General features: G+C 38.3%; 1 protein-coding gene across 1 annotated transcript; it reads left to right on the top strand.

The window, feature by feature from the left end:
* The first annotated feature begins 15,765 nt into the window (after window positions 1–15,765).
* Window positions 15,766–20,180, top strand: LOC105046916 (F-box protein PP2-B10). The gene is made up of 3 exons (XM_073259445.1): window positions 15,766–16,158; window positions 17,859–17,977; window positions 19,637–20,180. Exons 1-3 carry the CDS (start codon window positions 15,868–15,870, stop codon window positions 20,010–20,012), a joined length of 786 nt encoding a protein of 261 aa, XP_073115546.1. The 5' UTR covers window positions 15,766–15,867; the 3' UTR covers window positions 20,013–20,180.
* Window positions 20,181–20,606: the final 426 nt, after the last annotated feature.

Here is a 20,606-nt window from a genome sequence, read left to right as displayed (position 1 = left end):
TTTAAAGTATTTAATAAAAGAATACTAATAGTGGAAGAGTCAATTCATATAGTTTTTGATGAAACTAATGACCTTCCATCAAAGAAGAGAGAGGATACTGATGATGCAGGTATCATAGACGATGGAATGAAAGATCTCACTATCAATAGTTCAAATGAGCAAAACAAAGATCAATTGGATGAGAAACATGAGGATGAAAGCATCAATGATCAGAATATTCAAAAACAATCTCAAGATACAGATAATCTTTTAAGAAAATGGAGGTATGTCCACAATCATCCCAAAAAAATAATAATTGATGATCCAGTATAAGGAATAAGAACTAGATCCTCTCTTAGAGATGTTTGTAATTATATAGCTTTTGTTTCACACCTAGAACCTAAAATAATAGATGAAGCTGAAAAAGATCATAACTGGATAATTGTCATGAAAGAAGAGCTAAATCAATTTGAAAGAAACAATGTATGAATACTGGTTGCGAGACCTAAAAATCATCCCATAATAAGAACTAAATGGGTATATAGGAATAAATTAGATGAAGATGAAAATATAATAAAAAATAAAATAAGATTAGTTGCTAAAGGATATAATCAACAAGAAAAAATTGATTTTGATGAAATATCTGCTCCTGTTGCTAGACTAGAAGTCATAAAAATACTACTTGCTTTTACTTATTTTATAAACTTTAAATTATTTCAAATGGATGTTAAAAGTACTTTTCTAAATGATTATATTATTGAAGAAGTATATATTGAACAACCTCCAGATTTTGAAAGTCATAAATTTTTAGATCATGTATTTAAATTAAACAAAGTATTGTATAGATTAAAATAAGCTCCTAGAGCTTAGTATGAAAGATTAAGTAAGTTCTTATTAGAAAATAATTTTTCAAGAGAAAAAATTGATACAACTCTATTTATAAAAAGAAAAGATAAAAAAATTCTAGTTATATAGATATATGTTGATGATATTATATTTGGATCTACTAATGAAGATTTATGTCAAGAATTTGTCAAGCTTATATAGGGAGAGTTCAAGATGAGCATGATGGGAGAACTCACCTTCTTTCTCGGACTTCAGATTAAGCAAATAAAGGGATCTCCATCATCCAAAGTAAGTACACAAGAGAACTATTAAAGAAATTTAAAATTGAAAGCTCAAAAATTGTAAGTACACCTATGACCCCTTCCTGTAAATTAAAAAAAGATGAACATGGTAAAAATATTTATTCAAAGCTCTATAGAGGTATGATAGGCTCTTTATTATATCTTACTACTAGTAGACCTGATATAATATTCAGTGTATACATGTGTGCTAGATATCAGTCAAGTCCTAAGAAATTTTACTTAAATGCTGTTAAGATAATTTTTAGATACTTAAAAAGAACGCAAAATCTAGGACTTTGATTCTCAAAATAATCTTTTATGGACTTAATAGGTTACTAAAATGCAGACTTTGCTGGATGTAAACTAGATAGAAAAAGTACTAGAGGAACTTGTCAAATTTTATGAGTAAATTTAATCTCTTAGTTTAGCAAGCAGCAAAATTTGGTAGCATTATCTACGGTCAAAGCAGAATATATTGCAGCCGGAAGTTGCTGTGCTTAAATTCTGTAGATTAAGTAACAACTCATAGATTTTGGTATTGAACTTAAAAATATCCCCATAAGTTGTGATAATACTAGTATCATCAATTTAACCAAAAATTCAATCCAACAATCTAGGTCAAAATATATTGAAATTAGACATCATTTCATAAGAGAACATATTTAAAATAATGATATAACACTTGAATACATAAACACTAAAACACAACTAGCTGACATTTTTACAAAAGCATTAAATAAAAATAAATTTTATAAAATTAAAAGAAAATTGGACATCTTAGACCCTTCTGCTTGAACTTCAATCATAATTTTACTTTCAAAATCTATCTAAAATCTCTTGACTTCATTATCTTAATTTTGGTAGGTATCTATCTTTTTTGAAATTTTTTCAAGATAATTAAAAAAAATCATTAGTGCTATTCAGATACAATCTCGAATTTTTTTTGTTAAAATATTTCATAAAAAATCATATCAAAATTTATCTAGACTCCTCATGATCATCTCAAGTCGATATGACCCTTTTTAAATTTTTTCTCTTGAATTTTTCCTTCATTTTAAATCATTTTTCCATCGCCTGATGTTTACCCTTGATGGGGTGTCCCATGGGACGTCCCAATTGAACGGGCATGAGGATTTCTTTTGAGCCGACCCATTTAATCCCTCCTTTAAAACCTATGTGGGGCGACTCAAACACTATACCTCTTCTTCTTCTTCTTGTCCCAAACTTAAGGCTCCTCTCTTAGCTCTCCACCTGCCTCAAATCCATCCAAAATCTTGGATTTCTATCTCAAATTCTAGAGCAAACACTCTCTCTCGACATATGCCCTTGCTCTCCATCAAAATCTCAAATCCTAGTTTGGAAAATCCATGACAATCACCCCAAAATCCTCTTCTTTTCTTCATTTCCATCCATCCTTCATCCTTCTCTATCTCCTTGATCGGTTCTCCTACTCTCTTTGGGACAATGGCCCCCAAAATGAGGTTGCTGCAGAGAAGAAAGTCAGTGAGCTCCTTAGAGGCTGAGGAACGAAGAAAGATATGATTTGATGTCTGATCGAGATATCTGCTTGATGCACCATGTGGTCTCCGAGTCTCTCCTAAATCTGCCATTCTTGATGATCGATGCCATGAGGGAGGCCTTCAATAGATCCAAGGCTCCCTTGCCATATGGTATGGCTCTTACTGTGATTTTTAGGGAGTCTGGAGTGAGCTTTGAGGGAGAGGTTGTTTGTAGATTATCAAACACTGACATCTACAATGACCACTTCCTTTGACGCATGGAATTTATCAGAGTGGATGGCCATTGGGCCAAGGGCCGTGCAGTTGCAACCGAAGAGGAGGATGATGAGGAGGAGGAGCATGCTGAGGGGGAGGGTCCACCTTCACCACCTATTTCCAGGCAAAGTCTAGTTGATCATCCTATATCGGAGCCTGAGGCAGGACCCTCAGTCAGTGTACCCCCATCGTCGAGCCGTACCATGCCATCTTTTAGTTTGAGGGAGGATGACATAGGACTGTTGGCTGAGAGAGTGGCAGGCATTCTATCTGTTTAGCAGCAGTAGTTTCAAGATCAGGTTCTTCAGCAGCTCCACCAGTTTCAGCAATATCAGGAGTAGATTCTCAGCAGGTGCAGCCGCAGCAACAGTATCGCCAACCTTCGCCGAGTTCTTTTTCTGACCCTTCCTCTGACTTTTCAGTCATGCCACACATATCCTCATTAATGAAGCTCTTATCTGATATGAGTATCTGATCTGAGTACTAGATTGGAGAGTGTGAAGAGTTTCCTACTCAAATTTAGTGGCAGGATTTTTGATATTGAAAAGAAGATCAGACGGATTTTAGATTCTCTATCGGCAGGAGTGAGCACATCGACCACCTCTTCACCTCAGTTAGATGATTTAGCTCAAGAGATAGAGAGACTCCACAGCCAGCTTCATTCTTCTTTTAAGCTGATTCGTGCACCAACTTACAGTAAGGGGGATCTTGTCCTAACTTGATATCATTAGGACTCAGCTTCAGTCTAGACCCTCCACATCCAATGAGCCAGCCTTTGTCTAGCCCATTACTTTCTGTCCTCCGACATCTTCCTCTCTAACCAAACCCTTCAGTCGAAGACGAGGCTGATCATCTTTTACCTATCTTGCGCTCGATGCCCATTCTCACTAATTTATTCTTTTTGTACTAGACCAGTTTATTTTGTATTAAGTTACTTAGTTGTATTTTGTAGATTGGATGTATGAGAGCTTAATGCTCATGAATATATATTATGACTCTTGTAACCTCTCTTTTTGCTGTTAATGAATGAGGTTATTATCATGGCACACTTTTTTTTTTTTTGATGAATGAATGAATGACTATTATACTTGAATGAATGCACTATTACTTTGATACTTGACATACAACCATAAAAATCTTACTCCCTTTAGTTTATTTTTTTGATGATGCCAAAAAAGGAGAGAAAGTAGTGTATTGTCTATCTGAACTTTTTAAATCTTTTGCTCTTTTAAATTTTTGCTCTGATATAGTATTTTGCTCTGATATGCCTTTGATACACCTTCGATACGCCCATTTTCTCCATTGATACATCTATTTTTATCTTCATTTTGATACTATTTGAAAAATTACTCTGATACATCTATTTTTTTTGAGTGCTCTGATAATTTTATTTTTACATTGATACCAAAATGACTCGATACATCTATTTTTGATTTTATAAAATGCTCCAATTTTTTTTTAAATTCTTGTTCAAATGGTTTCATCCTTACTTTAATATCAAAATAAAAAAAAGAGAAAGAAATATTTCTTTCACATTTATTGCTATGATATTAAAAATAAGGAAGAGAAGAACAAAATTCTTTTATGAACCATCTTTGCTTCAATAAGAAAAAATTTACAAATTGAACACTCTTTATATAAAAAAGAAGGAGATCTTTTTCAAATGGTCAAAATGATTATTTTTATCTGTTTCATACAAGAAATGGGAGAATTTTGGCTGGTTAAAAATAATCTTCAGAAAAACTATGATATCTTCTCAAATGAGTTTCAGCAAAATGAATTGAAACATTAAAATTGCTGAAAATATGTATCTCATATTTCTCCATTCTTAATCTTTGGTATATTCCTATAAGTGCTTTACAAACTCAAATTCTTTAAGTTTTAAGGACTTATTTTTATGAATACTCAAATATTTTATCATTATCAAAAAAGAGGAGATTATTGCTCCAAAAATTGATTTTAATGATTGCAAACCATTTGAGGAGACTACTAATGAGTTTCTTATCTTTGGAGAATATTTTTGTGATATTTTAGGTGGTCCAAAAAATTAGATCTGAAAAGCCTCATCAAGTGTGTCAAGATTGAAGTTTCTACAATTTGGAGAAGTTTTCAAAGCCTCTTAAGAGTGTCGAATTAATTTGAATCCATTGGAGAGCATTTGAAAGTATTCTGGTATGTTTTGGATCTTAAATGCATGAAAAACTGGATTGACACAAAATGGGGCAACCTATCTAGGTCATCCCCTTTCATTAAGTAGCTGGCATGCACTATTTTGACTTGTGGCACGCAGTGGGACGATCTATTTGGGATGATCTCTGAGATCCTGAGACTAAAACAAAAAGTCTGATTTTCAGACTGCCCAATTAAGGCATCCCATGGGACTTCCCAGTCACAGTGGGATGACCCATATGGGACGATCCATTCTGGACAAACTTCGTAACGGTTAGTTTTTAACTTATTTTTGATGTATTTAATATACATTAAACACTCTTCAATAGCTCTAAACTGATACTAAGATATTTTTAAGTATAAATGGTAATTATAAATGCTCTCTTGAAGTAGAAAATCATAAGTTTGCAAGCATTCAAAGCTCACATCTGTGAAAAGTTTAAAAATTCTTAAAAGAGAGAAAAAGAAGCATTCAATCACCTCACCAACCACTCTTCAGCTGCAATCAAGTGTGCAATTCATTGAGGATGTTTAGTAAAAATTTCTTTCCCTTAAGTATTGTATTTCTATTACATTTATTGTGTTATTTAAGGAGATTTTGTGCTAAAATTTTTGTACCCTATTTTTCTCATATTGTATTTGGATTTTTGAGTTTTGGATGTTTTCAAAACTCATTTGGATTGATCCAAACCTGAAATTAGATTGTTGAGGGTTGGTTTGTACCTAAAAAATAAGTGTTCTTTCTTGGATAGAAAAGATCAAGATTGTCCGATGTGTTATATATTTGAAATCTATTTAATAGATTAAATTTTCAAGTAGAAACTTGAGGAGTGAATGTAAGTGCAAGGTTGACACCGAACCACTATAAATTCTTTATGTTTGTTGTGCTTGCATTTCTTTATTTATTCTTTGTACTTTATACTTGTTTACCTATCATTTGTGTTTGATTTGCAAATCAACTCACTCCACTCAACACTTTAGCACATTACCTAAGTGCACTAATCTTAAAAATTTTTAAAAGATCCAATTCACCCCCCTCTTGAGCTCCATATCTGAGCAACAGGGTGGACACCCTCGGTCCCTTCCTACTAGCATAGGGTTAGCATAAGTTTCTGCTCATCACTGTAGACTATTTTACTAAATGGGTAAAAGTCGAACCACTGGCTCGCATCACAGAAGCAAGAGTGATAAACTGCGTTTGAAAATCGATCATATGTCGGTTTGGACTACCTTGGGTACTGATCATTGACAATGGGTGACAATTCACTAGGGCAAAATTTGAAGAGTTTTGCGAGGATCATGGGATATCACACCACCTTTCTTCTGTCACCCATCCTTAAGCTAATAGTGAGGCCGAGGTAACAAATTGTACTATCCTACGAGAACGAAAGATAAGATTGGATAAAGTCAAAGGATCTTAGGCCGACGAACTTCACCATGTACTTTGGGCATATAGGATGATGTCAAGAGGTCCAACAGGAGAAACTCCTTTCAGCTTGGCCTTTAAGACAGAGCAGTAATATCTGTTGAGATCGGGGTCTCATCGGTGCGAGTTGAGAACTTTGATGAGCAGACCAACTCAGAGAAGCTATGCGTCAACCTAGATCTACTTAAAGAAGTCAGAGAAGAGTGCATGTCCGAATGGCAACTTACCAACATAAGATTGCTCGATACTACAATATTAAAGTTCGAAACAAGGTCTTCAGGGTTGGCGACCTGGTCATGTGCAAGGCAAAAGTGTCATAGCCGAAAGAATGAGGCAAGTTATCCCCAAATTGAGAGGATCCATACCAAGTAGATAAAGTCATCAAACCAGGAACCTATCGGCTGAAACAGCTGGACGGAATAATATTTCCCCGATCATGAAATTCGGAGAACTTCTAAATCTACTATCAGTAATGTATCATGTGACTCTCCCCAATGAAATTTTTTTCTAAAAATAAGAGTTTCTTGTCTGCTTGCCAATCTACAGAAAATTAAAGATGACCTTTGATCGACTTAGTCATTGAAGATATAAAGATGATCTTTGATCGACTTAGTCATTGAAGATATAAAGATGGCCTTTGATCAGTTTAGTCATTGCAGACATAAAGATGGCCATTGATTGGCTTAGTCATCAAAAATATAAGATGGCTTTTGATCGGTCAATCTACTAAGTGAGCCTTCAATCGGCTTTAGGCTCAAGCGAAATGGACTTTGATTGGCCTAAGAAAAGAGTAATTGTCAAATCAAAAATAAACGTAGATCCACAACACACAAGGATGCAAGGGAGAAGCAAAAAAACTTTTTCATTAAATATTTACAAAAAATGGTGCTTTGAGCACTACCTTACAAAAAAAAAAGAGAAAAGAAAAGAAAAGAAAAGTAGAAGAAAGGATGAGGTGGCTCATTCCTCATCCGATGAAAAGACCCCCACCTCTTCATCACTATTCCTTGGGAGGAGATAGTGGAGGTCTAGCTGCGGCATCATCTACCATAGGTGGGCCTTACAATCCTTGAACCTAAGGATAAAGATGATGGCAACAATGTCGGTGGCATCCTCCTTGAAAGCTATGAAAGCTTTGTACTCTTGGATGCAACATTCGCGGACCGCATGAGGGATCCGCTTGGCTTGGGGAGCATCATCGTTCTGGGGAGTCGGCAATGATCGTAAGACAAGTGGTGCTCAAAGGAAGGACTAACCAGGCCCCTATGCTCTCTTTCGGGCCTCCTTCTTGGTGGCCCTCTGTTCTTTCACTAAGTCCTTGATGGCTTTCTTTAAAAGCATCATGGTGGCAAGGGGGAAGGAAGGTTTTTGCAAGAACGGTGGGAAGAAGGGGGGAAGATGGAGTTCAATTGACCATCAACGCCTATTTATAGGCACCAGCCAAACCAATTGCCAATCACCAGCCTGAGAAATGCAACTACCTTTCGAGCCATAAATGGCATGTCTTCCCAACTTTGGAGGTCAACACGGATGATGCCTCATGGACCAGCACATCACCACGTGGTGCATTCTTAAAGGACCGATGTCCCTTTCTAAATTTCATTCCATCGAAAGGAGTGGTGTTCATCATTCTCTACAACCGTCGCTCACCCCAGTCAAACTCACATTGAATGGGTTGAGAGTTACAAAAAGTTCGGGCACCCTCCACGATTAACATGTGATGGAAAGAACACTAGGGAATCATCGTTAGAAATGAGAAATCTCCCAAACCAGGATCGACAATGATGTCAAACAACATCACATAACAAAAGAACAAGCGACATAAGATATGTATTCATCATTGCATTTACATAACTCATTGCAAGTGCGGGAACATCGTCATTCTGACAAGACGACTTCAAAAATTTTTATATTCAATTACGACCAGCTCCAATCTTCAAAGCTTCGTCAAAAACCTCGTCATGAACCTCCTTGCTAACAAGACCAAGCTCACAGATCTCCACACCCCTGGACCTAGCTCGAGTAGTAGAGAGCTCAGCGTCGCCTTTGGAAGAAATATTGGAGAGATCAAGCCCCAAGAATGCCATCTTGATCCGATTTCAACATGTCCAAAAGCCTGCCTTGTACCCCGCATCGAACATATGCCTAATCGTATCATTCAGAGATGCGGGATCAGCTAACCTTTGTCTGATCGAGTCTCGAGGTCTTGTGCTCGTGTGCCGACTTTTCCTCAATCTATATTCGATAACCACGTTCCTAGAGTGCTCAAGCTTGAAAATCCTTTCTTGGACGGTGAGAAGATCTTTCTGAAGTCGCATAGCATGGTCAGCGAAGTGCCTTCTCACCTCTTTGGCAGTATCCTCCAACGACTCCAGTTTCAAAATTCTATCTTGAGACTAATGAAGTCAGATACGGAGATCTTGCTGCCTGATAGCGGCACCGTAGGTGGCATCCTCGATGAGTTTCGATAGTCATACAGACTCGACTGTTAATTAGACCTTCTCAGTGGACTATGTCACAATATTCCGACGATTGATCGTCTTCAACCGATCAACCTCCGCTAAAGCCTTGATCAATGCTTTTCTAGTATTCGATAACTCCTCTCGAACAATAGCTTTCTTATTCAACTTCTTAACTTTTTTTTTTCAGGTCGCTTATATGGGACCTAATCTTTATCATAGAAACCATCGATAAGGGCTCAGCAACGAGAATCGAAGGAGTATATTCACCAAGGATAGGCGGACATAATTGGACAAGTGAAAGAAAAGCAATAGAAATTTAGAAAGATGAAATATTGTTTCATTGATAACTGCCTCCTTATAAGGAAAATGAGTGAAAAAAAGTACATATTTCATTTTCTGACCTCATCTTGAAGATCGGAGGAGTCGAGCATGACTCTTGAAGGACCCAGGGATGCTTCGGAGGGACCAACAGCTTCGGAGGGACCAGTAGCAAGCGGCAAAGAAACTTCAATCGTCACCTCTTTGCTCCTCACCGACTCCTCGATGGCCCCAAAATTGGGAGGAGCCAGCTCAACCGTAGCCTCCTCATCATCCCCATCCTCATCCAAAAAGGAAAGGTCAGCCTAAAAAAGTAGAGCAGCGATTAGGCGGCAGCAATCATCGAATCCGATCCCATATCCTTTGTTGAAAGAATCTTGGCCGAATGCGGCCAAGGCATCATGGTATCCCTTTGATGCCTTGAAGCTATCGACCATCTTGGCTATCTCCTGCTTGAATTTCTTCGAGGCCTTAAAGGATTCCATGGTCGATCAGTGGGCCTCAGCAATTTTCTTTTCGATCTCCTACCTGGCCTTGGCAACCTGGTCCTTAGCCCACTCTTTGGCCTCGGCAACTTGCTCTTCGACCTTCTGCTCAATCTCGAAGAGCTTTGTTTTGGCCACCTGAAGCTCCTCTTCTTTTTGTGCGAGCTTGATAGAAACTTTATTGAGGGATTCTCTTAGCTTATCGATCTCTACTTTGATTACATTGGTGTGCACGTGCCCCTTTGCGGCATTGGATTCGGCCTTTTGGTGCAAAGCTTTCTGGATCTTCACCTTGCGCACATGATTCAAGGTGTTGACTAAAAAATGGAGTACCTGTAGAGAAGTTACGATCAACAGAAAGGCGAGAAGAAAAGCCCAAAAATGAAACAAGAGACAAGGATGGCACCTAATGCACGGTGGTCATGAAGTACCTCTGTAGGTCATCGAAGCCCATATCGGTGACGCCCTTCAACTCCACGAGAAGCACCGATCTCTTGGTTAACTCTTTGATAACTCTTCAGTCCTCAAAGGTTGCATCCTCCGAATGGAGACAAGGCGGGCATCAGGATCTGTTTCATCAGAAGGAGGAGGCATGCTGCTTGGGCTTGCAACAGGAGGAAGCTGAGTGGAAGAAGATTGAGTCCCACAAGGAGGTGTCCGAGTAGTAGGCAAGGAAACCACGGGCGGTGGAGATGCAGGCATTGGAGCGATAGTAAAAATTAGAGCCAGAGCCAATGGAGTCAGACTTGGAGGAGTGGGAGTCGCCAAAATAATCGTGGCCTCGATCATTGAGCCGCACTCATCTCTAGCCTTTCCTCGGTGGGTCACTAGCCTCTTAGAGGCACCTTCGGGCACAGGAGCCTTCCTCTTCTTCAGGAGGTTTCACTTTATTTTGGTGATATCTTCCTAACTCATCTCTGCAAATAGCTGAACTTGGTCAGCAACTCTAAAGAAAGAGACGAGTAAGATGGACAATTGCAGTACTCACCTCTGAGGTCAGCTTGGCTGAGTCCAATGTTAAAAAAGGCCTAATCAGACACCAATTCATCAGTCGAGAGAGCCTTGAAGTCTCTAAAGATCCTAAAGTGACCCTCTTCCTTAGCTCGTAGTCTTGGAACCTTGAAGCTAAAGCTTCCGACTGACCCCAGCTCGGTAAGTTCCAGTCCTCCACCGTAGGGCTAGACACTAGTAAGAACCACTCCTTGATCAGAGGAGAAATTCCTCTCTAAAAAGAAAAGTGCCACCAATCTTTGGAGTAAGGATGCCTCTTGAGGGTGAAAAAAGAGCAAAAGAGATTGACAGATAGTTGGATATTAGCCATAACACAAAGGATCAAAAACCCTATCACAAATCTAAAGGAGTTTGGAACAATAGCACAAAAGGATAAACCATAGAAATGAAAGATATTAAGGATGAAAAGATGAATAGGAAACCTCAAGCCCGCCTGGAGTGCCTCCTCATATACAGCAAGCCGACCGGACGGTGGGTTATCTACATGTTCGTTTGCCCTAGAAAATCCAATATCAAAGTCTAGAGGGATCCCATACCAAATCTGTATCCAACTCAAATCATCCAGATTCAACATAGAACTATAATCACTGGGACCTAGCTTGCTCTACTTGGCTATTTCCAAATAAAAGAACTAAAAGAATATCTAAAGAAAGAAAGGAAGAATGGAAAAATAGATGGGTGAGAGAGAAAATCTATTGAGAATGAAGGAAGAAGACAAAAGAAGACAAGCAGTCATCAGAATATTCAAAAATCCTTCTAAAGAGTCACACCATGATGGAAGAAGGAAAGCCTTTTGTTCCAAAAAGCTATGGTAATAGATAAGAGAAAGGAGGAATCGAAGAACCTGACAGTAATTGAAAATGCCAAGGATAGGCACCCCTCCTATTTATAGCCAGAAGAAAATAACATTTGGATATCGAATCATTTCTTCCCCAATAAGTTGTAGGACGTGGCACATGTGATATCTCTTCATTCAGTCGGTCGCTACCGTCAGTTGCGCAAATCAATGCCACAATTCAAAAAATTGATGTTGAAAAATATCCATTTAATTTCGTCATGATGACTCAAGTCGTACTGCCTCACTTCCGCCCCAAAAGTCATGCACATTCTATCAATTGAAGGGCCTTTTACATCCTCGACCTAAGGAAGATAGATGTACTCCCTTCGTCCAACTAAAATCGGACTCGAAAGTAGGGGACATATGTTGGAAAAAATTTTACATGAGCCGATTGCATAAAAAGGCCCAGAGCCCAAGATGATTGTGCTCAGTAGGTTCACCTTTCGGAGTCCATTATCGACTCATAATCAGTCACGACTCCCACTGAGCTAGTCCTCTGCAACTGTCTGATCGACACATCATGTCTTGAGCAAACAGGTCATGGCCGACCATCGCTTGACGACCCCTGTGCACTATTGCCAATGTCTCCTCATTGATCGATCATGTCAGGCCGACCAACTTCGCACCTGTAAACAAATTTTGGTCTTGAATGTCCCAATTCGGTAGCGCTTTAAGGTGACTAACCTCTAGTCATCACTGACCAATCATCGTCTCAACAACACTCGGTTGGCAATTTCATTCGAAACACAATATCCACTGGGCAACAACTGTCTCTGGACTAATAAGACAACCACAACTACCACATCCCGAAAATCTCAAGAGATAATCTCGTGCCTCACGAATCACGTCCTGATCATGCGGGATTGTGCCAACCAGTTGCCAACTGAAGCTCCAATTCTTCACTATAAAAGAGATTTAAAGAGGACTTTTGAAAAAAATACGTCATTATTCTGCCTCTCATGCTCTTTCTTCTGTTGAACGAGAGTTATGACTTGAGCATTGGAGGATCCTCATCGGAGCCATCTTTGATTAAGACTTTTGTATAGATCGTACCTCTGGAAGGCCCACTTCGCCATCGACTCCAGCATCCAAGTACTAGACGAATTTGTTGGGAATAGTGTCCCAAAGCCAATCGTCAGCCTGTTGACGGTTGTGCTCCTTTTGTATTAGTACATAAATTATAAATAAATAAAAGTTATTTTGGTATTTTTTCATCACAAATGTTTCATCTTCTAATGAACTCCTGTGTTGTGGTGAAGTCTTTAGGACTATTTAGACTCGACAAAGGAGGATTTGTCGTTTAGTCCTTAAACATGTTCGCGACCAAATGATACGTTGTTACCAAGGACGACAATATTTATCGAACATAGGTCGTTGTGTGCCATATGGGTTGGTTGTCCTCATAACCAAAGAGTGTGGAGACACTGGTATGGCATACAGGTGAGATGTAATGGTACATCTGCACTGAACGTGACCAACTCCGGAGCTATTTCTGCTGTCAAGATTTGCTCCGATGGGATATGGGTATAAATGTCCCTCCGACCTGAGACCGCCACGGTGACTTGCAAGCAACTCACTGCACTTAGGCACTGGACTACCTGAATTTCTATTTCAATGACGGAAGGTTGCTGGGTGTAGTCAAGTACTTGACTTGTCGGTGCGTGTGTCAAGATGGGATTGACCACTCCAGTTTAGGAGCTGTGTACAGTCGTGTTTTAATTTAGCAAAACCTTGGTCAGGGTAGTCCTAGTGAGGAGTCACAGGACTAATTGAGTTGAGCACGATTCGGATGATATGATCAGGGTTGACAGTTTAACTCTGAGTCATCCTAAACACAGGGGTCAAAAGGGATGAATTATACGGTAACCATATTCACGTAGGTTCTGAATGTTGCGATTGCGATTATTCGACCTATCCGGTCGTCGGGTACCATTGCTAGATGGTTACTTCGATTAGTACAGAAATTGGTTCCTGTGCTACCGGCTTAGGTTCGAACCTGTGGGGTCACACACATTAGAGGTTCCTTTCTGATCTGATGGCTGATTATGAGTCTTATCTATCTGGAACTCTATGATTGAGAATTAAGATTCTCTAATCATGAGTTCCACACATTTTGGGTACCGGGGTCAAAATTTTGAATTTCGAATTTTGAATTTGAAATTTGAACTCTTTGATCAGGGTTTCATATCGATGGTCTCTGATGCCTGATTGCCCATCGGATTTGGACTCAACATTTATGAGAGGTTTAATTAGTGATTTAATCACTAATTAACTCAATTTGATTGAGTAATTATTTTTGGATCAAGTCCAATTGAATTGGATTCAGTTTGGATTGACCCGATTAGGTTAAATGTTGACCTAATCGCTAAGGTGGTTTAGTCCCTGATTTGATCAGGGGTTAGGTTTAGTTAATTCCTGATTTGATTAGGTTTTTATTAAGCCTAATTAAGCCTAATTATGTTGGGTTTAATTTGGTCTAATTGTGCTCAACCTATTTTAAACTAGGTTGGCTCAATTTGAATCAAACCACCTTGTTTTAAATTCCCTGCGTCACCCAACTTCCTTGCACCCATTTGAATTCACGAGAAGAAACTTCTCGTGAAATTTTTCTCACGTAAAACCCTTCCCCACGTCCTCATTTGTGCGCCATATGGATGGATAAATTAATTAGTTAGCCATTCAAATTCAAAGTATGTTTGAATTTGAATGGATAACTTATCACTTGCCCTTTCATCCTTATCCATTTTGTGCACCACATTACTTACACGAGAAAAGGTTTCTCGTGAAACTTTTTCCACGCACAAAGAGCCACGCCCCTTCTCTTCTCACGCCCAAAAGGATAGGGATAAGTTGGTTTTCGTTTGAATTCAAATTTGATTTGAATTCAAATGTGTAACCTCTTGTCTTTATCCTCTCACGCGGATAAGACACGTTCAACGTTGTTTTAAAAAGAGGAGAAAGGTGGGACGTGCATAGAAAAATTAGGAGAGAAACTTTGGGGCGTGAGGAAGGCTTCTACGCAAGGTGAAGGTCCAAAACCTTCCGAGAGAAAAAGAAAGAAAAGAGAGAAAATTGGGCGCAGGGTTTTTGGTGTGTACCCTAGGTTTCTACCTAGGGTTCGGGAAGTGAGATTGGTGTGCCACGAGTGTCGTGAGTCCACCAAATTTCAGAGAGAGATCCATCAGCCTCTCAAGTAACTGTGCAGACGATCCGGAGCATCCGAGAAGTTGGCACACATCGATCGAAGGAGTTCGATCAACATCTGCCATCAAAAGGGTGAAATCACGAACTAGCATTCGTGAGGAGCTGATCAGACGGGAGCTTCGTGTGGATGATCCGCAGAGGCCAGACAGTTGGGTGGCTGCGACGTGACGATCAGAGCCCTCCGACGGTGATCAGATTGCGGTGATCGACTACCCGCAAAAGGTGATGTGTTCTGAACACAGTACTGTAAAACGTTTACTGATTCAAATTTGAATTTCAATTTTAAATGCATGCTGTTGTATCATATTTAGATCCTAGTGTAGGGTTAATTAGTATTAATTAATGAGATTAATTAATAATTTCACTGTAAAATAGTAATTTTGAAAAAATTTTAAAATTACTATTTTGCCCCTGCACTAAATTTTTGCTTCAGAATTCCCATACCAACAACTATGGATGATATATGAAAAATACCATGCAAGGGAAATTATCGATCATGTATATTTTATGCATATAATATAATAATTATTGATGCCCCAAATTATAAGAAAAATTGAATATAAATTATATTTTATTCGAATTGATGCGGATTATATGCTAGTTAAAAATATAGATTCAACTCATGATTTTATTCGAATTGGCTTAAAATGGTGGGTTCAACACAATTTCTGTCGTGTTGGCAGTCAAATTATGGGTTGAACCTATCATTTTATATTTGACACCCGGCTACCACAAATACACAATAAATTTGATTTAGAGATATTTTAAAAAATAATTATTAAAAAATAATATTTGTTAAAAAAAAAATTCAAGATGCAACTCTAGCCCCACTACGCCACACCAATCCCTTCATGTGGCGTGCGATGAGCACCGTGTTTGGCAAGAGATGACCCCAGTTTCTAGAGTCTTCGTCGAAGTCAATCATTCTTTAGTCTCTACCCAAGGAAAGATTATTAGCGGTCGACTGCGTACTTGATCCAACCAATAATTCTTTTCCTACCCAAGGCCTCTCTTCCTTCGTTCCTTCCCTCGTAAACTGAAGCTTGTTCCCTCTGAAAGCCAAATAGCAATCAATGGCGAGTCGACAGGAAGAAAAGTCCGAAGGCGGCGGGCACATCGACTGGTTGCCGGAGGGGTGCATCTCGCACGTGCTCTCCTTCACGACGCCTCGTGATTCGTGCAGGTCGGCCCTCGTCTCGCCCACCTTCCGCTCTGCAGCAAGTTCCGACGCGCTATGGGAGCGGTTCCTGCCATCCGATCACCAGTCCATCTTGTCGCAGGCTGTTGATCCGGTCCGGTACTCGTCGAAGAAGGAACTCTATTTTCGCCTCTGCGACTCTATTCTCATCGATGGCGGCAAGATGGTGAGGTCAAGCGGAGTGCTCCCTTCTCTCCCGCATTTCTTCCTTCCTTCTTTTCTTTCTTTTTCTGAGTTTTTCTCTAATTTGTCATAGATGCTGTCTTGGTGTGCCTCTGATGAACGAATACCTACCTGATTGCTGGTGCTAAGAAAATAAGTAAATAATATTTATCAAAAGCAGGATGATACTATGATATATTTGTTTAGATTAGGGGTGAAATGGACTGGATATTATCTTCTCGGATTCACTTTTGAATCTGAATCTATCCGGATATAGAAAGGAATTTGAATATCTATAATCCTAAAAGTTATGTCAGGCAGTGTGATATAAATACAACAAAATAATAATAATAATAATAATAATAATAAAATTATGGATCTATTTAGCCAAATTAATGAATTATCATATTACCTCTTCAATTATTTTTTTCCCTCTATCTGCTCGTTAGATACACAAAAAGGAAGAGTGCAATTTTGTTTCTGTGGCGATTACGCTAGCGACGATGATGCATCTCTTGCTTGTCTCCATTTTTTTTTTCTTCTTCCCTAGGCGGATCGGTCACTGGAGGAGGCAGCAACGGCTGTGATGCTCTCCCCTATACCTTCTTCTCCAATCAGAAGGTTCAAGAACTCTCCACAGGCTCCATCCAAGTCAAGAACATGGGGAGCGCATGACTTGGTCATGTGTCTATGTTTTTCTAATTATTTTTAAATAAAAATGGTCCATATAATTTTCAAAAAAACATAAAGATTATATATTGCTCAGATTGCTTTGCAGTTATTGATTTATAAACTTTAAATTATTTTATTATAAAACATTTGTGAACTGGAATATGATCTGTGGCACTGTTTTGGCATATTATAATTTTCATGATAATTCGTATTTCCCTAGGAAAATTATAGAAATTAGAAAAAAATGTTGGAAAAGCGTGTTCTTTTATTACTCACGCTCCTAAAATTATGTTCCAATGCCATTTAGTAGCATCTGATTAGAATATTTCCCATGCAAATTTTGGTTCACCTATGGCATATTTATTGTGCAAATTATTCGTTGAAAAAAATAGAGAGAAGTGTTTGGCTAAAAAAGGAAAGTGACTCTTTAAACCTGGAATTGGCACTATTCCTCATGTTTATATCAATTAAGAATAGTGTCTATTTACAAATTTCAGTTAAGTAGAAAAGAGGGAGAGCAGGAGAGGTATGATGTGGCACTAAAAGGAGGCTATGAATTTTCAATGACCTTACTTTCGTTTTTTCTAATTTTTGAGAAAAGAGAGAGTTTCTCTCTCCTATCTGTTTGATATATATATAGATTGATTGATATATGGATATCTGATTATAATTTCTGTTACAAATAAGCACCATGTCCATCCTGAATGTCACATGTGCCAATTTTTCTTAATTGATTGTGAGGAGTGTTTTTATTGTTTTGTTTTCTTCTTACATTACCTTTCCTTTTTCTTATGAAAAATTACGGAAAATTTTTTAATTTATAGATTATTGCAGCATATTCCTTATGGTTTTTTTGAAAGAATTAAATAAATACCTGTGCACTACTCTGGCTCTGTCTACCGATATTAGCTTCTTATGCACTTTCCCTAGCTTGGAGAAACTATGGAAGTATAATATTGAGGATTTCCTTATGTGTATAGATTTTTTTTTTCTTGCTTTTCTCCTTTATTTTTAATTCTCTTGGGATAGCAGAGCTTCCAATTGGAGAGATCGACTGGACGTAAATGCTACATGATATCTCCAAGAAGCATGCATATTATATGGGGGTGGGACGAACGATATTGGAGGTGGATTTCTCTGCCTGAGTCAAGGTATGTGCACCACTCTCTTTATTTTTGAAGAAATTTCTTTTAGATTCTAATAATGAAGTTTTAACAAGTTGTTTGGGTGTGCGTGTGCTTGCATGTCTAAGCAAAAGATATACCATTTGCTGGGTTATAAAATAAAGATTGTGTGGGCCTTTTCTTGTCTTCTTTCTACTTCAATAGTTTGACAATGCAGAGAAGTTTTTCAAGAGAGATCTCGACAATAGATAGCCAAAAAAACAATCACTGTCCTAGCAATCTATATCCTGCTTGCATTTTATTGCATCTTATTGATTATAACAGGAGGTTAGAAATGCTAAACTATACCTTTATTTTCTTCTTGACCTCCCTCCAAGCATTCTACTTTTACTGTGTTTGGAGGACCTAAAAACACTATCTTCATGCAATTTTGAATCAAGTTGTTGTCTCCAGGTTCCAACCAGGTCTTGAAGCTAAAGACCTAGCGAGAAGTAAATTAGCTGTACAACAAGATATAGAGATTTTCTCAAGGCAATATTATTTATGTTTGATATGCAAAATATAGAAATTTCATACAGTTTTTCATGATTTCACATAGCTAAATACATGAACATATACACATAAATTCCACACAACAATCAACAGTAATTACCATAAAAGGGTGAGAAATCAACAAGGGAACATTTAGAATGTTATTGGCTGCAACATTCTCATTCCACACAAATGGATTAAAACTAGTCAAATCCTTGGAGAACAAGAATCATGTTAGAGAGATCTCTTGAGATCCAAGAAGAATGGGACTGCTAAAAACCTATGCAACAAGAACAAGCATGAGGGCTAAGGAAGGCAGGAAAGGCATGCAATATTCATGTTGCTTTAGATCGCAGGGAGAAACAAGTTAATAGGCAGTATATGGTGAGGAGGGAGCAAAGTCAAGGTCCCTGGACATTGGCCTGCTCAAGGTATAATCTGAGTTAGAGGTATGGGCATCTAGTTCATCCATTGGTAGGTCACTAGCAGCAAGTGACAGGTAGGGATATTGCAGCATGGCATGTAGCAATTGATGAATATGAGAAAGGAAAGAAGGAACGGAATAGAGTTTCTGTTCTCCTTCCTACATGTTAGAAACACATGATGTTAAATTATTTGGTTATTTTTGGCCCCCCTTATAACAAAAATGCTACATGGAGTGAAAGTGAGGAAGAAAAAAAATGTCTGAACATATAAGATTAGACATGGAATAAGAAAATTTATGATATATACTTCTGATTGTGGAGACTAATAGCTAAGATTGCTAATTTGGAATCATTTGAAATTGAATGTAACCAACCCACAGCTTGACATTTGGGTTGAGCTTTGGATGGAGCTGACCAAGCTGCTGAGTGACTTGATGAAGGAATTACACATTTTAAACATGGGCCTTAGTTGAGTTTTTTTACCAATAATTTAAAACCATAACAATTCTTATCGTAATTTTTCTATATCCATTTTTTTTTTGTCTCCAATAGATTCCTTGAACAAGTAGGACCTTGCTAACTTGAATTGGTGATGCTTCTTTTTCTAGCATGGTCTTTCCCAAGTATAACATAGTTTGATGCCTAAACTGCCTCAAATACTTCCAGATGTGGTTTATGATGTGACTGCATTACCTTATTCAATGTAGAAGATTGCTTTGCTTGGCATCAGGTTCTTAGAAGTGGCTGAGCTTCGAGCTGTCTGTTGGTTCGATATAGGTGGCAGGATTGCCTGTCAACTACTCTCCCCTAGAACATCCTATGCTGCTTATCTCGTCTTCAAATTGGCCTCTGAGTCGTATGGACTTCATAACCCTCCCCAGTTGGCATCAGTGAGGCTAGGAGCTTATGCCTCGGAGATCAATGTTTGTTTGCAGCAGCAGCAGCAGCGCTTGAGGAATGATGGGTGGATGGAGATCGAGTTGGGGGAGTTCTATAATGATATGGGGGATGATGGTGATGTTGAAATGAGTTTGAGGCAGGTGCAAGCATTGCATGGGAAGCGTGGGCTCATCATCCAGGGCCTCGAAGTAAGACCAAAAATTTAACTTAATTAGATGCTGTTGTGATCATTTTATACTATATCATACTCTGAAAAAACTGTTTGCTGTTGCTTCAGATTAATATTGTATCATGTTAGTAGCTACCAAAACTCTTTCTGGTGGTCTTGTGGACAATTGAATATTGGAATTGCGAATACATTTGAATTTATTTAATCCGATGGCTTTACTTTTGTCCTTTTCCATATGAGGGAAGTAATAGTTTTAACTATTATATTGATCTTTGACCTGACAAAATGGAGCTTCTTAGTTTCACAATGAACCAGAAAAGCAGAAACCTCCATGTTTCATGAATAATGAGCACATCATCCATGAGTTATGTTATTTAAGATACCAAAAATACAAAAATGTAAAGGTGTAAGGACATGGAAAGATTACAGGAACCCTCCCTCTACTTTTATTAATTTGCACTCTGACCCCGGCTTTAAAACTTTTTAATTAGATTTTTGAGGTACCATACTGACCCATTGTGATCCTGCTGCTTATCTTTGCTAATAGAGTAGTATCATGTGTCCGTGACATAATCATTTAAATTATTATTAGAGTAAAATATCCTTGGTATGAGTTGTTTGTGGATAGGGC

Source organism: Elaeis guineensis, chromosome 6 (assembly GCF_000442705.2).
Source record: "Elaeis guineensis isolate ETL-2024a chromosome 6, EG11, whole genome shotgun sequence".
NCBI classification, from domain to species: Eukaryota; Viridiplantae; Streptophyta; class Magnoliopsida; order Arecales; family Arecaceae; genus Elaeis; species Elaeis guineensis.
The sequence above is the reverse complement of the archived record's forward strand: the minus strand, read 5'-3'. Positions and strand labels throughout refer to the sequence as shown.

What these genes read in the sequence shown, in the direction of transcription:
- LOC105046916 (XM_073259445.1), top strand. Translation starts at nt 15,868, where the DNA reads ATGGCGAGTCGACAGGAAGAAAAGTCCGAAGGCGGCGGGCACATCGAC. An exon ending in TCATCGATGGCGGCAAGATG is followed by an intron (nt 16,159 to 17,858) that starts GTGAGGTCAAGC and finishes TTGGGATAGCAG; the next exon opens with AGCTTCCAATTGGAGAGATC. An exon ending in ATTTCTCTGCCTGAGTCAAG is followed by an intron (nt 17,978 to 19,636) that starts GTATGTGCACCA and finishes GCTTGGCATCAG; the next exon opens with GTTCTTAGAAGTGGCTGAGC.